Raw genomic sequence first — 17,593 nt, 5'->3', positions numbered from 1 at the left:
TATTTAATATTGGTTTTAAATTGAAGGAATAATATCTTTCAGTGGTTCTATACCTGGCATGATGATTTTTCCATGCAATTAGAATATCTCTAGTGTCTTTTGTTCTAACACGGATAATTTTTTCCCAATTAATTTAATTATTTAATTTTTTAAAAATTGGTTGTGTAGCCAGCAGGGTTCTGTGAGCAGGGCAGAACCACTCACACTAAGCCAATTGTAGGATAATTGTGTTAAATCTTGGTGCAATTTACTGGGGCTCATATGCAATCCTTTGATGGTGTAGTAAGGAATCATATCTCAAAAACATGAAAGTTATGAGTCACCTGTGTGAAGGTGTCTTGAAGATCTACATATCTACCTGAAAGTTTTGTGTGAGCTTTAATAATTCAATAGACATCTGAGGAATGTTCAGTTCTTGCCCTAGCTCTCTTCAGAAAGGAGTTGATTTTGTATTTCTGCATATTTCCAATACACTTCTTGGTGCATTAGTTTATTTTAGACCTTCTAATCTCAGTCCATCTAGAATTAGAAGATGTTCTACACTATAGAAATTTACAGCATGATAAACTGCTCTTAAAAACACACTGACATTTAGATTCTTTCCCTCCTCCCACATATGTTGCAATTCAAGTGGAAAAGAATAAAGTCTTCCCAGAAAAATAGCCTTTTTTTTGGTATGTTTGTTTAAACAGGGGTTTGAAAAAATGGGTGGGAAGTATGCTGATCACTTTAATGTCATCAGGTGGAGATAATTGGCTGCTCTTTAGGGTGAGAAAATAATTTTCCAATAAAAATAGTGCAAATATTTCTGGCGCTGAGAAATGGGAAGCAAAGCAGATTACCTAGTGAACAAACAAAATACTTCTGGCGAACAGTTTCCTTAGTGGAAGAGATAATTTTTACTGACTCTTTGTGAAACTACCCCACCCTCATAAACAAAATATATTTCCCATGATAAATGGTTCTGGACAGAAGCAAGGTGTAAGTTTATTTGAGAAAATAACTTCTGGGGATCTGCACCATTTTTAGCTCACCTAATGATGTTTTGGTCAGAAATATTCAGAGATTATTTACAAAGCTGAGGAAGTTGCAGGCAGAGTAAAAATCCCTTAGGGTTCATAGGTGGCAAGTATACATGAATGCTGAATCTGTCTTACAAGTTTTTTAAGATAATTAATATATTTACTTGAGTTTGAGCTTGAAAGAGAACTCTCGTGGGTCATCAGATGTCACCCCTCCTCATCATGCAAGATTGTTTTAATTACATAAATACTATCCTCCGTGGATGAGTGTCAAGCATAGTTTTGTGTCCTGCATTCTAATACATCTACTCCCAAGTCCACTCCCAAAGTTTAGCATGTCTGAAGAGATTGTTGTCTTCAAGTACGCTGTGGCTTATTGTGAGTTTTATTGCACATTTATTGTGAGTTTTATTGCACATTTGTAACCTCCTGCTGTAGTCCAGGCCTGCTATTTCTGAAAAGCAAGGAGCAGGAGTATTGACACAGCCACCAGCATGGTGGTCCTGGGGGACTGGGAGACTGAGTTTCATTCCTGTGTCTTCAAGGAGTGTTAGTGTACCTTGGCAATTCATGTAATAACTCTTTGTGTCCAGAACTCTTGCAGAATGAGTAGAGGATCACTGCCTGGCTGGAAGCAGTTCTTCAGCATGTGTACAATAAAGATTTAACACCATTCAGATACTGAGGCAAGGATGCCATGTAAGAACCTAAGACACAGCGCTGTCATCTGTAATCTGCATCAGCAAAGCAGAAACAGTGATCACTAATGTGTTTTATTCAAATACATTATGTTTGATCTGAACCCAGAATCCTGAGCACAGATACCTTGTATCATTGGACTAAAAATATTTTGTAAAATGACCCAATCCTAAAGTTCTTAGTCAGAATTGCCCTTAACTTCAACATTAATTTGCTGGAAAAAAGCTTGGATAAAAAGTTCAGGAATTGTTCCAGCAAATAACAACTGAAAACAACCTTGTTTACTCCTCATTCCTGTGTTCAGCATGTATCTGAGAAGGAAATAAATCTGCTGTGCACCCCAGGGTAAAGTATATTAATCAACCAGTTATCTTGTTAAGGGAAAATAAATGACTTGCTGTGCTGACTGAATACATTGCAGCGCACAGACTTTGCAGTGCTGTGGCAATCCGATACTGACTGTCAGCCATCCAGAATCTGCTAGAGAAGCTGAATTACTGCAGGAGTGCAGCAGCAATGTAGCAAAACATTCACAAGCCCATATTCTATAGGGTGGCCCAGAGCTAGAGGTATATCTTTAGTATTCACCCTTTGGCAGGTGTTCTTGTGTTAAGATAAGGGGTGTTTTGCTCTTCCCTCAGCAGCAAGATATGGACAATCTCCAGCATCCCAGTCAGTGATGGATTATCTTGTATGACAGATGTAACAACAGCAAAATCCCACAAAAAAAAAAAAAAAAAAGTAATTCTACAGGGACAGACTAATTTTGTTCTATTCCAGTTCTCTTATTTTTGTTCTTACTTTTGCAGCTGTTGGAGGAAGGTAGGCAGAGTCACTGTGGCTGGTTGGGTTTTTTTAGAAGGGTGGCTTAAAATGGGACATAGGAGGACACAATCAGATGAAGAAAGAACCCCATTTCTCCACTCTTCTCTTGAGATATCCAGAAATGTGCTGCTGAGTGCACAGGAGCCATGAACCTCAGTAGGGAGAGTCTCTGCCCAGTGGGGTGCATCAGTCAGCCAAGTGCTGCACCTCTTCTTGGAGCTCAGAGCTTAAGGCTTCCCATGCCTGTCTAAGTAGATACAGCTGTAATCTTAAACAGGGGTTGGGACACTTGAGCACAGCAGTTGTCTTTACATGGACATTAAGATTCACTGTCTTTCGCCTTCCTTTAGTCCTGTTTCTGTTTCTTTGAATTTTAAGAAGCAGGCAAGGGGAGCTGAAACAGAACTCCTTGAAGAATAGCAGAGGCTCAGCTCTAATTACAGTGAGCCTGAAGGAAGCCATGCATTAAAACATTCATGATTTCAGAACTGCTGTGTGTATTTCTTAGATGTACTGTTATTTCTTAATATGTTCCAAAGTGTAACAGGAGACTAGTCTTTCTTCTCTGAGGTACTTGATGTATGCAGGGGAACTCTGCTGTCCTGTCAAAAAGATGTATGTAGGCTTTACTGCCTTGTTAGACAGGTATTGTAGATTTAAGTGGTGGCTTGACTTTGAGACAGCTGTTCAGAGGTAGCAATTCCAGAACACCAAAGGACTTGAAGCAAAGTGCTCTCATCTTTCAGGGAAATCTAAAGATCTAAGTCAAGCAGGTGACTAAAGAGATATAGGTTCTTAACTTAAAAATAGATACTTCTAGAAGGAGCACTGCAATCTCTCTGACCCTTCAAGGTCATCTGCCAGATCCATCTGAAGTGAGAACAGAAGCTGAGTCTACTGGGAATTCTCATCCCAAGCTGTCACCTGCAGGAACAGCTAATCATTATTAACAGAGCTGTGATAATTCTTTGATTCATCTAAAATGTTAAAAATGTAATGGCTATTGAATAGCTGAAATACATGCTGTTACACTGACAATAAATACAGAAGTTTTAAAGTCAAATAGTCTAGATCTGAAGAAGAGACTTAATTTTTTTTTTTCTTAGAACCTTGCATAAAGTAATTATTATACAGTAAAAGGTTTCCCATCATTTGCTTTGTAGACTTATTCACTTAGAATATTTAGGAACCTTGTTGATCAGATTTGTATTGACCTCTCATCTCCTCCAGGTCACTTCAAGATAAACTGCTTCTAGAATGCAAAACAAAGGTTTGCTTAGAGCTCTCTTCAACCCAGCTGTCAAGTTGCAGGCACTGTGAAAATAGTTGGAATATTTACATCAATCCATATCATGTCAGGCGTAATTCTCACCTTCAAGGAACAGCTCACTTTCATGTGTGTGTATTTCTGCTCACAGATATAGGAGATAATTAATTGATAATCTTCTGCAGTGCAAAGTAGAAACACTGTGATTAAATGAGCTACTCTAATTAATGATTTTATAAACTCTTGTGTAATGTGAATAGTGAAAAGGGTACTGGAGCTGTTATTTCAGCAAGACACCTCCATGCCATTTACTTTGGATGGATTCTTAACCTCTTGTCTCAGAGTTCAGAAGTTAAAAGGAGTATATGTATTTATTTGTTCATTGGAAAAAAATAGTTTTCCTACACCCTTATTAGGGAAGATCTAATAGTAACAGTTCCTAGCAATAATAATAATAAAAATAAGTTGCAGCTGCACTCCAGGTGGAAATGTTCATACTTTGTTGTTCCTGGAAGATGGTGATGCTGCAGCATTCAGCTCTTGCTGTTGCAAAAAGCAGCCAAGGGTGGAGACCTTACAAGGTGCTTTCTTTGTTTTGAGGTTTCTTTCTCATTAAGCTGTTTTGAAAATGCCAGTCAATTTGGTACAGTTTGCTTTGTGCCAAAGAAAACAGAATTGCTCTTGAGAAGCATTATTATCAACTGGAGAAATAAGTTATAGGACAAGTTTGGGTGGTGCAGATTTCACCAAATGTGAGACTATCTCAGCCTTTCCTTCAAGTGATGGTTTTCACAGGAAAACCCAAAACGTCTAACACAGTGTTAGTGTTGCCTCACTGAGAAAGGGCCTCAGTGTCCTCTTTCAAACTTAATTAATGGATCCAATAAAAACTCTCACAGGGGTGAGATTAAGAAGTGTCTAGGTGATAATGAAAACAGGAGCTGTTCTAGGGAACTGCATCCTTGCGAGGGTGTTTGCTGATGGATGTGGAATAGACAGGAAAGAGCAGGAGCTTTTGGAAAGTGTTTACAGAGAAAGTTTATACTCCACATTTCTCATAGTGCTGGAGGCAGCTTTCTTCTGTTATTATAAAATTTCTGAAGGGCACCATATGCTAATTTTTTTCTTTACCTCATAAAACTTTTAAAGATAGATGTACTGAGCCAACAGCTACTGCTAGGTGAACACAACAACAAATAAATGTAGGGCTTATACAGTGAAAATGACTATGACTAGATATGTATGTCGGTGTATGTATTTAATCCAGATTTCTGTGTCCTGTTTAACACTTATGAAGAGGAATCACCACCCCTAAGGATGCTCTGCTGCTGCATGGCATCATAAACAAAATGCCTCTGGAGTTCAGCACAGCCCTGACATTTTGGTTATAGTGCCAATAAACAAGAAACCCCCCGTGGCACGCTGACTGACTTGTTATCCCCACCAAAGCCATGAGGAACTATAGAGTGCTTAGAGTGCTTGCATGGTTACTATATTGCTTTCTCCACCTTACTAATTAAAATAAGAATTTTTATTTAGGGTGAATGTTTTAGGGACTGCTGCCATACACTATATCGCACACTTCTCCACTACATCTTTGTCTTGTTGAGCTTTTTCTTTAGCCCAGTTGCTGGAGACAAGAACAGGCATAAATTAAATTTACTATGATGCAAAGTCTTTTGGACTTTTTTGGGGTTTTTTATTTTTGCCTTTTTTTGTTTTGTTTTGGTTTTTTTTGTATTTTTTTTAGTAATTCATGTGATAGAAAGCTTTTGGTGCATAATAGGATTTTTGTGGGTCTTGTGAAGAGGGCTCTTGGGGTACTGCTTTGCCAGGTAAATTTGTTGAATTATCTATTTGGAAAGATAAAAATGAGGAAGCTGGGACTGCAGGGCCTATTTCTGCTGTGAAATCATCTTCATTAAAAGTATGGTCATCCATCATCTCTGGTTCAGAGGAAAACCCTGGGCTAACTAACAAGATGTTAGTTAGTTATCAGTCTTCTGCCATTTCCTGGTGTCATGATGGGGGACAGGATGACACAAAATGGGAACACATCTTTAGAGCTCTATTCCAGCCTGGGACTGATGAATGCTTCCCATTCCCTGCCAGTGGCTGTGAATGTCTTGCTGCCGCTTTGGGAATGTGTCTGATGGTGCTGATGGTCCTTCTCACATGGCAAAGCAAATGGTGCTGTGCTGGTCAGCAGCAACAGCTTCTATTGAAGTAAGGCTTTGCTGGCAAAAGTGATTCTTCTTGCTGAAGATGGAGGCAACTCGTGACCACCTGATCCTGGACAATCAACTGAAGTTTGCCAAATGATAGCCAGTCTTCTGCAGAAGAAAATAATTTTGTCTCAATTTGCTGCAGAGCAAGCAGACCAGGAGAACTACAGAATATGGCTGAGACAGCACCTAGTTGAATTTAGGGGAAAGCACCACTTACTTCCCCACCCTCCCTTCTCCAAATTAATGGGTGAGAGACTTAGGGATGAAGAAAATTACTGTAATAGTTGGGCCTACAGACAGATCTGTGAGTTCCTCAGAGATCCCTTAGGAAACAAATCTAAGACAGGAAGGGCTATTCTAAAAATAGTATGCAATTTTATTTGCAGAATTTTTACAGCAGGTGTTCACAGAGGTCCTGAAATTATCTTTGAAATGCCTGAAATTTAACTCTTATCCTCAGCCTGAGTGTCCCAGCGTGTCCTACGTACCCAAAATGAATGTGCCATCATCTCTCCACCCTCATTTTGGTTTAGTTTGTGTCATAGACCAGTGAAGCTTGTTGATGTGATGGGCTCGGTCCTACATTCAAGCATCTGCTGAATTCCATTGGAATGTCATGGTGGAAGGATCCCATAAAAAGCTTTGTTACTGGCCTAGACCTGGTCTGAACACAGGTGCATTGCTCTTACCAGCATGGCTTTGCAGAGATTTGATCTTCCCTCACCTCAAGAAGAAGAGTTGTGCCTCACAGTGTGTTTGTGACTCTAAGTTCCTTGATCTCAAAACCTCAGAACTGTGGTAAGGTGTGTTTTGATGGCAGCCTGGTGTGAGGATGGAGGGAAATGTGAGGGGAGGCAGTTTGGGATGAGACAAAGAAACCCAGTCATAATGGATTGACTTAATCTATTACAGAAAACAAATTTTTTCTTTATGAATTTGTGCTGATATTTTTTCTTGGTCATTTCTGATTTCTTATGTTTAGAGATGGAAGTATCTGCAAATGCACCTTATGACTCATAGATTTAGTCTTGTGGTTGGTGTTTTCAAATTAATTGAAATGAATTAATTTATTTTTAATTTTTTTTTTTTGATCCTGGGGTAAAATTTCAGAAATTAAAGAAATGCCAACCTGTGAATACAAACTTCTGCTGAATAGGAAAGAAGTATCCAGGGTTTTCTTTTAATGTTTTGCTGACATATGGTGTTTCTAACTCAGTGACAAATTAATTGACTAGATGTAAAAGAGATGGACAGTGCTCAGCAAGGAAGGACAAGATATGCATTATAAGACATCTGGTTCTGCCTCTGTTGGATTATGGATACAATATACATTGGACACCTAATGAGTCTCTGCTGCATAAAATAGATTCTCCTTACAATAGAATTGCATGCTTTGTCTCTAAATGAGGTTATTATACACACCATTGCACAGTGTTTGAAGAGCTTGGTTGGCCACTGTAGAGGGCAGGGAGAGAAAAAAATTGGAAAACAATTGCACTTAAGACCTTCAGTCTACCAATTGCCCCATATTTATCCAAGTTGCCATTACACTATTACAAAATACAAATATATGATACATTCAGGGTTGAAATGTTAATATTGACTGGCCAGATTTTGATAAGGTGGATTTTTCTTCTGCAGTTGTTTTTACGTTGCAGTAAAATCTTACTTCCTCAGAAGTAAGAAAAGCTGGTAGTGGGCATAACACTATGATGTGGAATACTTAACTCTTTACTCAGACTGAATTCTCAATTTAGTATTTGCTGCTATGCAAACCTCAGTATGAGTCTCAGGAGGTTTGGATTTTTCCAGAGATAAACTGTGAACAATTTCATTTATAGGGAACTCTTCTTCAGTAATCTGCAGAGTTTAAGGACAATGCTTGCAAAAGCAAGGCATGATTTGAAGTGATTCCATTTTGGTGTCCCAACTTGTGATCATTGTAGTTCATAGTTTTCAGAAAATGATGAGGTCTAAAAGCTCTACACTCTTTATGTTCTTGAAGACTGGACACCTAAAGTTTTACATCTTCAAAATAGCAAACCACTTCTGAGAACCCTGGCTCAACCACTGAGAAAGTACAAATGTAGCAATTTTAGATGGTGTGATGGCAGCATTTCCCACATCAACAGACAAATTCTGTGGTAAGAGTTGTACAGAGACCTCATAAGAAAGACGGTTAAAAAGGGCTTTGCAAATTCAGTGTAAATAATCACCTATCCTGCCTTCTTCTTGGCATTTCTGTCTTCCTCAATTTAATCTTTTGTCTGCTAGTCTCCTTTTTATTTCCAGTTTTCATTGTACCAGAAGAGGATGGGATCTTACCAAATTATATTATTTAAGAATCTTCGTTTTCCAGGGTAGATAGTAAAACTATTGTAATGTGCAAAACTATGAAGGTGGCTTTTTTCAGAGCTTTATTCCTCAGACTAAAAACAAGTAGACTCTCAAAACACAGTTGAAAGCAACATTTCAGTACAGAAAGATGTAAGTGGGTCCATGGTGTGGTTTCTTTTCAGGCATGGCAATATCCAACTCCCACAAGTATTACTGTTCCAACATAAAGGACGAGGAGACACATGACAAAAATTACTTGTGAATTGTGCTAGTCATAATTGTTGCTGTTTATAATTCCTTTCCCAGAGCCCCTGCAGTTAAACTGAAAGGTTATATATATATAAATATCTGTGTGTGTGTACATGTGCTTTGCAGGATTTTCTTTGGAAGAAGTAACTCTTTTGTACAGTCCTTTGCTGACATTTCTATAGCCAGCTCACATCCTGTTGGGTGAAGCTGTGATCCTCAATGTAAGGCAATGTGACTCATAAGAGGAAAGATTACAATAAGCACAGTTTCTAGTGATTAATTTCCCAGCCCTGGATACTCTTCCAGTAAGTGCTGAGGTAGAGAGCTTGCTGGTGATGGTGTTTAAGAGCATTTCATTCATGGTTTGAAGTAGCTGGATGTTTATCTTAATGAGCTCTCCCATTGCTATCACAACAACTTTAAATACCTTATGGCTAGCGAGGAAAGCCTGACACACAGGCAGATTTGTTTCTCCAAATACCTTCCTGACTGAGTTGCAATTTTCAGTGCGGTTGATTTCCTCTCAGGCTGTGCTGCTGCTGTAGTAGTTTTATTGGAATAAGGCTCCCAATATTACCAGTTAGATTGTGCCTGGGCCAGTCTGACCCTTGCTGCCGGGCCAAAGGCAGCAACTGCGGTGTATCACCCCAGAGATACCTTGGCTTGCTGGTGGTTGCAGCTGGGCACTGAACAAGTCCAGGCTTGTTAGGACCCCGTTTCCTCAGGAGGAGAACTTCAGGCGATGGTGAAGAGGAAAAGGATGGATTCTGCTGGAGGGTTTAATGTCCAGAGGTTTATTCCATGGTTACAGAGGTCTGAACGTGAGCAACTGCTCCAACAGAACATCTGCCACATGGTCTGATCACCTTTTTAAGCTCAGGGACAGGGGGAGGGGAGGCACAGGTGAGCCCCCATCAGGTGAGAGGGGCAGGGTCTCAGGGGAAGATGACACCCAGAAAGGCCAATGACCTCCGGGCATAGGGGCATCCTTTAAACTTGACCAACCACACGACGCCTTGCTGGAATGTTAAGCCTGATTGACAGGACTCACTCAGCATGGGGGCAAGGGGGAAGGGAGAGAGGCATAGGCACACCTGGGGGAATGACCTGGAAGGCCAAAATGGGACATTACAGCACACCACAACATAGTTTAACCAGAGCTCCTCGTGTTGTCCCTTCGTTAGGAAAAGGAGAAGCTGTACGTGGAGCTGAGGCACGTGCTGGCCCGGCAGCCCGGGCCCGAGGCCGCGGAGCAGCTGCAGCAGTACCGGAACATCCTCCGCGAGAAGGGCAAGCAGATCAAGGTAAGGGGTGCCCGCTGTCCCCGGGGAGGGGCTGCAGGGACATCCTCAGTGAACTGATAACCCAGGAAAGCAGGGTTATCGCTGCATCTCCTCAAGGGTCAACACAGAGCAGCAAACAAACTTTTTTTTTGCACATTGTTCTACTTTTTAAATTAAAATAGAGGAAAAATCTTGTTACAATATGAGTAAGCAGCACAATGCTGTAAATATGTATTTTGCATGGGCATTCTGGGATACTGTCAGCTTTTCATTCAGCTTATTCTCCTTCCCTTTATCCTAAACTGTTAATATCTTTAAGAAGCAAATCAAAGTCATTTTTTTTTTCTTTTTAACAAACCAGTGAGAATATACTGAGACTCCAGTCTTAAGTTACTGTTTTTTCTCTTGCCATGTGTACATGTATATTTAGGTTTGCAGATTTTGTGGAGATGACAGGAGGAACCTGTTCTAACCCCTTGTCAGTTGGAGGGAGGAGTTCCTGCTTCCAAAAGGATCTTGTAGAACATTTAAAAAGCATAATATTAAAAAGCGATTCTTTGATAGAATTCAATGATATTCTGTGAATAAACCGATCTTCTCCTATTCTTGCCTGCATGAGAGATCATCTCCCCAGGAGTTCATCTACTTCTGCAGTTCCTCTCTCTGTTGAAGTCATCATCTCCTGTTCACTGCATCATAATCACGTCTATACTAACCATGAGGAAAAAAATGCAGGAGCAGATGGGCCCTTAGGAAACAAAGAGGCTGTTATGCAAATCTTAGCTTTCCATGGAGAAGAAAAACAATGTAGAAAATGTAAAATAGAAGCCAGGGTTTAGGTAAACTGAACGTGATTTGAAGTTCTCCATACGGTCCTTATTTGTCCTTAATGCAGTCAATTGCTGCTTTGCATTTCAGACACAGCATGCTGTAGCATGATGGCATGCATGCATTTTGGGGTGCCAGGTCAAGCTATTACCCTTTTGAAAGAAAGAAGGTGCACTATGCATGCTCCTCTTTTTTCAAAATTTTACCGATTCACATATAAGTGGCTTTGTATTAATATTTGCAGCGCCTGGTACTACTTTGCCTGTGTGGTTTGAATTACTCCACTTAGCAGTGCATCCCTGTGAATAAACCCCATTATTATAAAATAATTCCCTGATTTATTAGGACCTTAACTTTGGATTTTTGCCCAGCTTTATGTCCCAGAAATTAAGAGCTAATGTAGCTATTAATGCCATTCCCGTAAAGCTTGGAACATATTTTACATGTTGTATTATGGTTAATGGCATAACCTTTATTTTGTAAGATGTTTTTAGGTGAATCGAGGTGAGATCAAATGAAACATCAAGTGGGAAAAAGAATTGTGGTGGAAAATGATCATGTCTTACATCATGAAATATAAAAAGAGGAAGTGCTTTTAAAAGTACTTACGCATAAGTGAAGCAAATCTCCTGTTTCTTCTGTTTGTGTTTTGTTTATTAGGTTTTGTCCTCAGAACTGACTATGTGTGAAACACAGAGCAAAGAATACAAACATGAAATTGAAAGACTTAACAATGAGCTTCTGGAAATGAAAAAGAAATATCTGTCTCAGAAACGCAAGGAGCAACAGAAGAAGTATGGGAAAACAACACTTTTGTCTGCACAACTTTCTGCATAAGCTAGATTTTTGTTTTAGACCCTTTGGATCACAATGTGGCCAAATTTGACTGAGGTGATACAGTTTTGTTGCCTAATTTTCGTGAATGTTATCCTTCATGTTCCTTCAGTCTGGTCTGGATTTACCATGATCTATGGCCCGGACAAGAACACCATCAGAGATGTTGCTGAACGTGTTCTGCAGTCCAGTTAAATTATTCATACCAGTGAGATGATGCCCAGAGAACACAGATTAGTGTCTTGTCTCTGACATCAAAGCATAGAATTATAGAAGAGTTTGGGTTGGAAGGAACTTTTAAAGGCCATCTAGTCCAATCCCCCTGCAATGAGCAGGGACATCTCCGTCCAGATGAGGTGCTCAGAGCCCCAGCCTGACCTTGAATATTTCTGGGATGGGGCATCTACTGCCTCTCTGGGCAACTTGGGCCAGTCTTTCACCAGCCTCATAACAAAAAATTTCCTTCTTATATCTAGTCTTAATCTACCCTCCTTTAGTTAAAACTCCTTATCCCTTGTCGTTTTACAGCAGGATTTCTGGGCTGTGAGTGCACATGGCTGGCTCATGTCCAGCCTCTCACCCACAGCATCCCCAAGTCCTTCTGGGCAGGGCTGCTCCCCATCTGCTCATGTCCCAGCCTGGATTGATGCAGGGCTTGCCCTGCCTCAGGTGCAGCACCCCACACTTGTTCTTGTGGAACCTCAAGAGATTCCCATGGGCTCACTTCTTGAGCTTGTCCAGGTCCCTCTGGATAGCATTCCATCCCTCAGGTGAGTCACCTGCCCCATTCAGCTTGTCATCTGAAAACGTGCTGAGGGTGGGCTTTAACTTTAAGAGGTTTCTTAGATTTCTGCAGTCAGATGATGTGATCTGTTACCAAGTTTTTCTGTATGCACAGAAGGCCTTTTGTCTTTCCACTCATTTCCATCCTCAGCTGGTGCCTTCCTCACACACTAAAGCCAATGGTTCTGTACCATTGCTGAATAGAATTCAAAACTGCCTTTATTAATTCTTCCTTAATTTCAGACAGCAAATGATTTGATGACTAAATTAGCAAAATAATCAGTGATAAACAGTGACTTTTGTCCATCTGCAAATTGCATAATGTTACCTTAATGTTTGGAATTAGCAGCAATTGTGCAGTGCTAATGGCCTTTCTGGAGCTTTAGGATCAATATGTGAGGCTACCATAGTGCCTGATAATCCATTTCCAGCAGCTAAATGTCTCCTTCACAGTAGATTTGGTGTTTCCATTTCAGACTCTGGCATCATGTCTCTTTCTGTTTATAAAATGAGGAGAAGCTCACCCACATTTTGTTGTTATATCTCACCTAAAATTAATTCCTCTCATAAAAACTCCACTTGTTAAGGACATAATTGCTTTAAAATAAAAAATACTGTGTGAGTTGATGGTAGCTGAACGGGGCCATGCTATACAGCGAAAGAAATTTCATATTGAAAGTCTTTTAATGCTGGATACACTGTCTATAGGGTCAGGATAAATACCTGCTATTGGGTCAGCTTTTCAGGTTGTTCTTTTGGGCAGTCATGCCTGTAGTCTGATGATCATTAGTGTCTCTGTGACATCTGGGTTTTGGAAGCACATCCAGGTACTGTTAGTGGAGCTTCTGCAGGCTGGTATCATCTTGTGGTCCCCAGCAGAGCTTCAGAAGGCACCAGCACTGTGCTGCCAGCCCTGGCTTGTACCTCTCCCATCTTGTGACAGCTGAGGGATGGTGCTGGGCTTTTCTCTCCTCTGCCCCTCATTGCTTTGTACCCCAGTCAAGCCTCTTGGACTGCATTCTGCTGTGAAGAACCCAGAGGCATAACTGGGCATGCCAGTCCTGGGTAACTGCAACTTCTGCTGTCTCTAGGCTGTGCTTTTTGTTGGTAAGGGAAAAAACAACCTTGTTCAGCCCTCCTTCTCCAGCCTCCCAGATGTGCAGGACACAATTGCTGGCTTTCTGCAGCAGAGAGAACCTGTTGTGCAGTCAGGTTCTTCCCCAAGGAGTCCTCATCCCTGCCATCCAGCCATCCCACACCCCTGCTGCCTCAGGTGTGGCTGAACAGAGGCTGTGCCTGCTGTGTGGATGCTGGCCAAAGAGCCAAGGCCATTTGATGCATACAATCTCAGATATCTCTAAATCCCAGCTGACAGAAAACCACTGACTTGATTCTCTGTCTTGCTGGCTAATGTTAACAGCATGTCTGAAAGAAATGTAGCTGGTTTTGCTAATAAAAAGAGGATCCTGTCAGGACAATAGCATTAACAACATTATTGACTACCCTGGTATGAAAGAGAATTAATACTCTTGGATAACCTTACACAAAGTTATCATCTAAAGCTTTTATTGATTTGCACAAGATAGCTTTGAGTTGTGGTTTAACATCGTGGTACTGAATAAATGCAGCTTTGCATGTGATGCTGAAGGAATATAGTAACAGTGGGAATTTAGCTTTGTTTTGTGTTAAAAATGAAAATTCAGTGTTTAAGATTTTGGATGTGAATTTGAAATCCTCTTTTTCAGCTCTCTGATTCTGAATGTTGCTTTTTCCAGTTGTCTAAGCTGTTCTTGTTCTATCTCTTCCTATTTTTAACTTCAGCTCCATGAACCCTTTCTGCATCACTATTTTCCTGGTTGCTTCTAGCACCCAGATCCCATTTTGATCTTGATAAGGATTTGTGAGAAAATATGAAGCTTAAATCCACACCAGAGACCTAATCCAGCAGTCCTATATATGTAAATAACTGCACTGAGGGATGTCAGTAGTAACTGGGAGCTTTTGCACGTGGCTGGTTGCACATTACTTCTGCATAATATATTATAGTATTCAGTTGCATAGAATTTTCCATACTGATGAGCACATCTGTTTGTTGTCTCCATGGGAGCATGAGGAAAAAAAGTGAGCATGGATTCTGGATCATTTTCTCTCCCCAGACTTGGAAACCAAATAGTGAGATGGGATAAGCCATCTAAATACAGAGTGTTAGTCCTGTCAGCTGGCATATCCATTAGAGCTACACTGATACAATTAAAACCAGTTATAAATGGTTTTCGTTGTAAAGTTCATCTGTGCCATCTTTTGGCTATTCTACTTCTATATGGGTCAAGTTTGGAAAAGGATGCATAACTAGAATCTGACACAGTTTCTCTGAACTTTTTCCTATCCTGACAATTATTTAGGGGCAAATAGAAAAGTAATTACAGAAGTGTTTTCTTTTCCCTTGGTGGGGACTGAGAAAAGATACTCATGTGAGAAGGCTAGATTTTGTACAAGTGTGGTTCACTCACATTTGTTTTTCAGTCTCAGTGACTGTGAAATAAAGTAATGTACTGACCTTCTTTGTAAAGCCTTGAGACTTCTGCTCTTATGATAAACTAGAAGTTCATAAAGCTTCACTTGGTTAATCTTAAGTATCTCAGGACCTCTCTCTGAAGCATCCAGGTATGTTGCAGTGAGGTTGGAATTTTGCCCTTTGTCTTTGTAGTGCTCTGCTTACCTCCCCAGCTTTGGGAGAGTGGATCCAGCTAACCCTCGTTCCCTCCTCTTGAGGCCATCAAAGTCAAGACCTCCTGGGTTCTCAGATGGAGCAGCTCCCTAGGGCTGTCAGTGCACCCACAGCACACTGCTGGCTTTCTGCAAATGTCACAGACAGGGCAATTATCGCTGGAACTTTGGTAAAATGTGAAGACAGATAGCACTATATATTCATTAAAATTCAACAAAGGAAAAAACCCTCCCCATTGTGCCTTTGATGAATGTGGCTGTTTGTTTGAAAACAGGCATATTCCAGCTAGAACAGGATGGTGATTAGAAATCTGAAGTCATGGAGCTCATGTACATACTTGCTCTAATGAGGTGCTCTGACCATTTTGGGGAATAGCACAAAGAAAGCTCATTTATTTCTAATTTTTAATAATTCCAAACTCCATCAGTGGTTTTGTAATTAGATCCAGACACCTAGTCTTTGAGGCTTAGCCTAACAGGCTTTAATCAACACTTTTTAAATGATCTCTTGATACGTGGTTGCATCAAAGAAACTCTGGAGGACACTGATTCCCTGAATTTGTAAACATCTCTGCACTGCAGAATGAAATATGAATTTTCTGTTTCTTTGTTTCTATTTAAAGGGAGAAGGAGCGATCCGGCATTTATATGAGGACAAAATTACCACCCCTCAAGACTGATATACCTCACTTCAGGTTAGGGGTGAGGTTTCCTTCAAGCAAACCCATTCCCAAAATTGCAGTCTAGGAATGCACTCATCTAATTGCATTCCTGCTCCCAGTTTCTTGTTTGAGAAATTGTAATTTTAAAAGAGATTCAAAATCTGCTGAAATCACTGTATCACCTTCAGGAAAAAATGGTATATTGCATGTAATCAAACACATTTTTACACTGGAATTACATTTTATATTGCATTTATATATTTTACATTTTATATTGGAATTAACATAGTTCTTTTTACAATCTGTGTACCAAATCTGCCCATTTGATACCAGCAGACGCTTGCACGGATGTAAATGGATAGTGGAGATATTTCTTCTTCAATATTGTGTCTCTATTTAGCACTGCAATGCCACAAAATGCCTTAATATGTAGTTATTTCTCTTTTATCTACCTCAGTTGTAAGCACGCACTCCATTTATCTCCTGCTCAAAGCACCTGAAAGAAATGAGAATACAGAAAAGAAGAAAAATTAATAGGCTGATGTTTCAAGCCCTGCTGAGCAAATGCAAAATTAACAAGTCTTTACTTAGATGTACATATGTAGCAGTTCTCTGTGTAGGTAGTGTATAATAGGGTTTATGCAGTGTTAGCTACAGTTGTTAGGAAGATCAAGGAAGTTTGTGGCCACAATGTAGATTATTAAGAGCACGATTGTGTTTACTCTGATAGATACAAAGTGACATAATTATGTCTGTTCAATCTGGGGGTACTGTGCACACTCACTGGGACGTGCTGTTCTCCCACACAAACCCTTCTGAGCGATTAAAACTTGGACTCAAAACATGGCAAACTTTATGCTTTAATTTCTAGACACTTGGGCATTTTTGTAACTTTCAGAAATTGTTTTTGTAATACAGCAGGAGCCCTCCAACCTTTTCAGCCAAAAGAGATTTAATTACCATTCATTAACAAGTGAAATAACAAAGTCACGGCATGAGGTGCTGAAGTATAGAAAACTTTCAAGCTGTAAAATAAAATGTTTTGAAACCGATTTGAACGTGGAAGTTTTTTTGCCTGCCTGGGGGATAAAAATACTTGTCCAAAGAGATATGCTGATAAATATTTCACATCCAGAAAAAAAAGCCCAAAAAAACCCTTTGCAAAGATTTTGTTCTTTTCTTTGGTGGAATACATAATTAAATATTAAAGCTACTGTGGGAAACTTTAATGGAAGTGTTTAATTCAAAAGAATCAAGTTAAATACGACAGGGATCTACTTTGCTTTTACACTGGGGACCAGAACACTTAGTCATCAGATCCATTGTATTTTTCTTTTGTCCCCAAAATAGCTATTATTGCTTTTCTCATTGTCAAGTGCATTATGCTAAACTTATCATTTTGGGGCAGGCCTGCTGTCAGAATAGTGTCTTTTGTGTATCTGACATGTCATTATAGATGGAATAATTGACAATAACTGACATGGGCACTTGAGTCTGATGGAATCCCAAGTAGGTTTTACTAAAGCTTTTAGAAGTTGGTATTTTCTAAGGTACCAAGTATCCTGCCTGAAGCTGGATTCTGCTGTGCTTACACTGGCAAGTAATTTGTATTGAAATAAATCATCAAAGACACATTTATTAATTCCCATGGACTTGAGGCACAGTTGGACTGCAAGAACCCTGTCACTTTGTAGAGAAGCTGCTGATGTATTACACTCCAAAATGTTAGTGTGCCCCCTAACTCATCCAGAGATAATCTGAGTCTGTGTACATCTCCCACAGAATCACAGAATCATTCAGGTTGGAAAAGATCTTCCAGTCCCACCTTTGGCTGAACACCAGCATGTCA

At 40.0% G+C, this 17,593-nt stretch overlaps 1 protein-coding gene across 1 annotated transcript in view; it reads left to right on the top strand.

The window, feature by feature from the left end:
* CFAP58 (cilia and flagella associated protein 58) overlaps positions 1-16,738 on the top strand; it is a 66,579-nt gene extending 49,841 nt beyond the window's left edge. The window contains exons 17-19 of the mRNA XM_063162889.1: positions 9,812-9,931; positions 11,399-11,532; positions 15,706-16,738. Coding sequence (XP_063018959.1) covers positions 9,812-9,931; positions 11,399-11,532; positions 15,706-15,829 — 378 coding nt within the window. The 3' untranslated portion in view covers positions 15,830-16,738. The remainder of the gene's footprint in view (positions 1-9,811; positions 9,932-11,398; positions 11,533-15,705) is intronic.
* The last annotated feature ends 855 nt before the right edge of the window (positions 16,739-17,593 follow it).

Source organism: Melospiza melodia, chromosome 9 (assembly GCF_035770615.1).
Source record: "Melospiza melodia melodia isolate bMelMel2 chromosome 9, bMelMel2.pri, whole genome shotgun sequence".
Classification (NCBI taxonomy): Eukaryota; Metazoa; Chordata; class Aves; order Passeriformes; family Passerellidae; genus Melospiza; species Melospiza melodia.
This window is presented reverse-complemented; position numbering and strand designations above follow the sequence as displayed.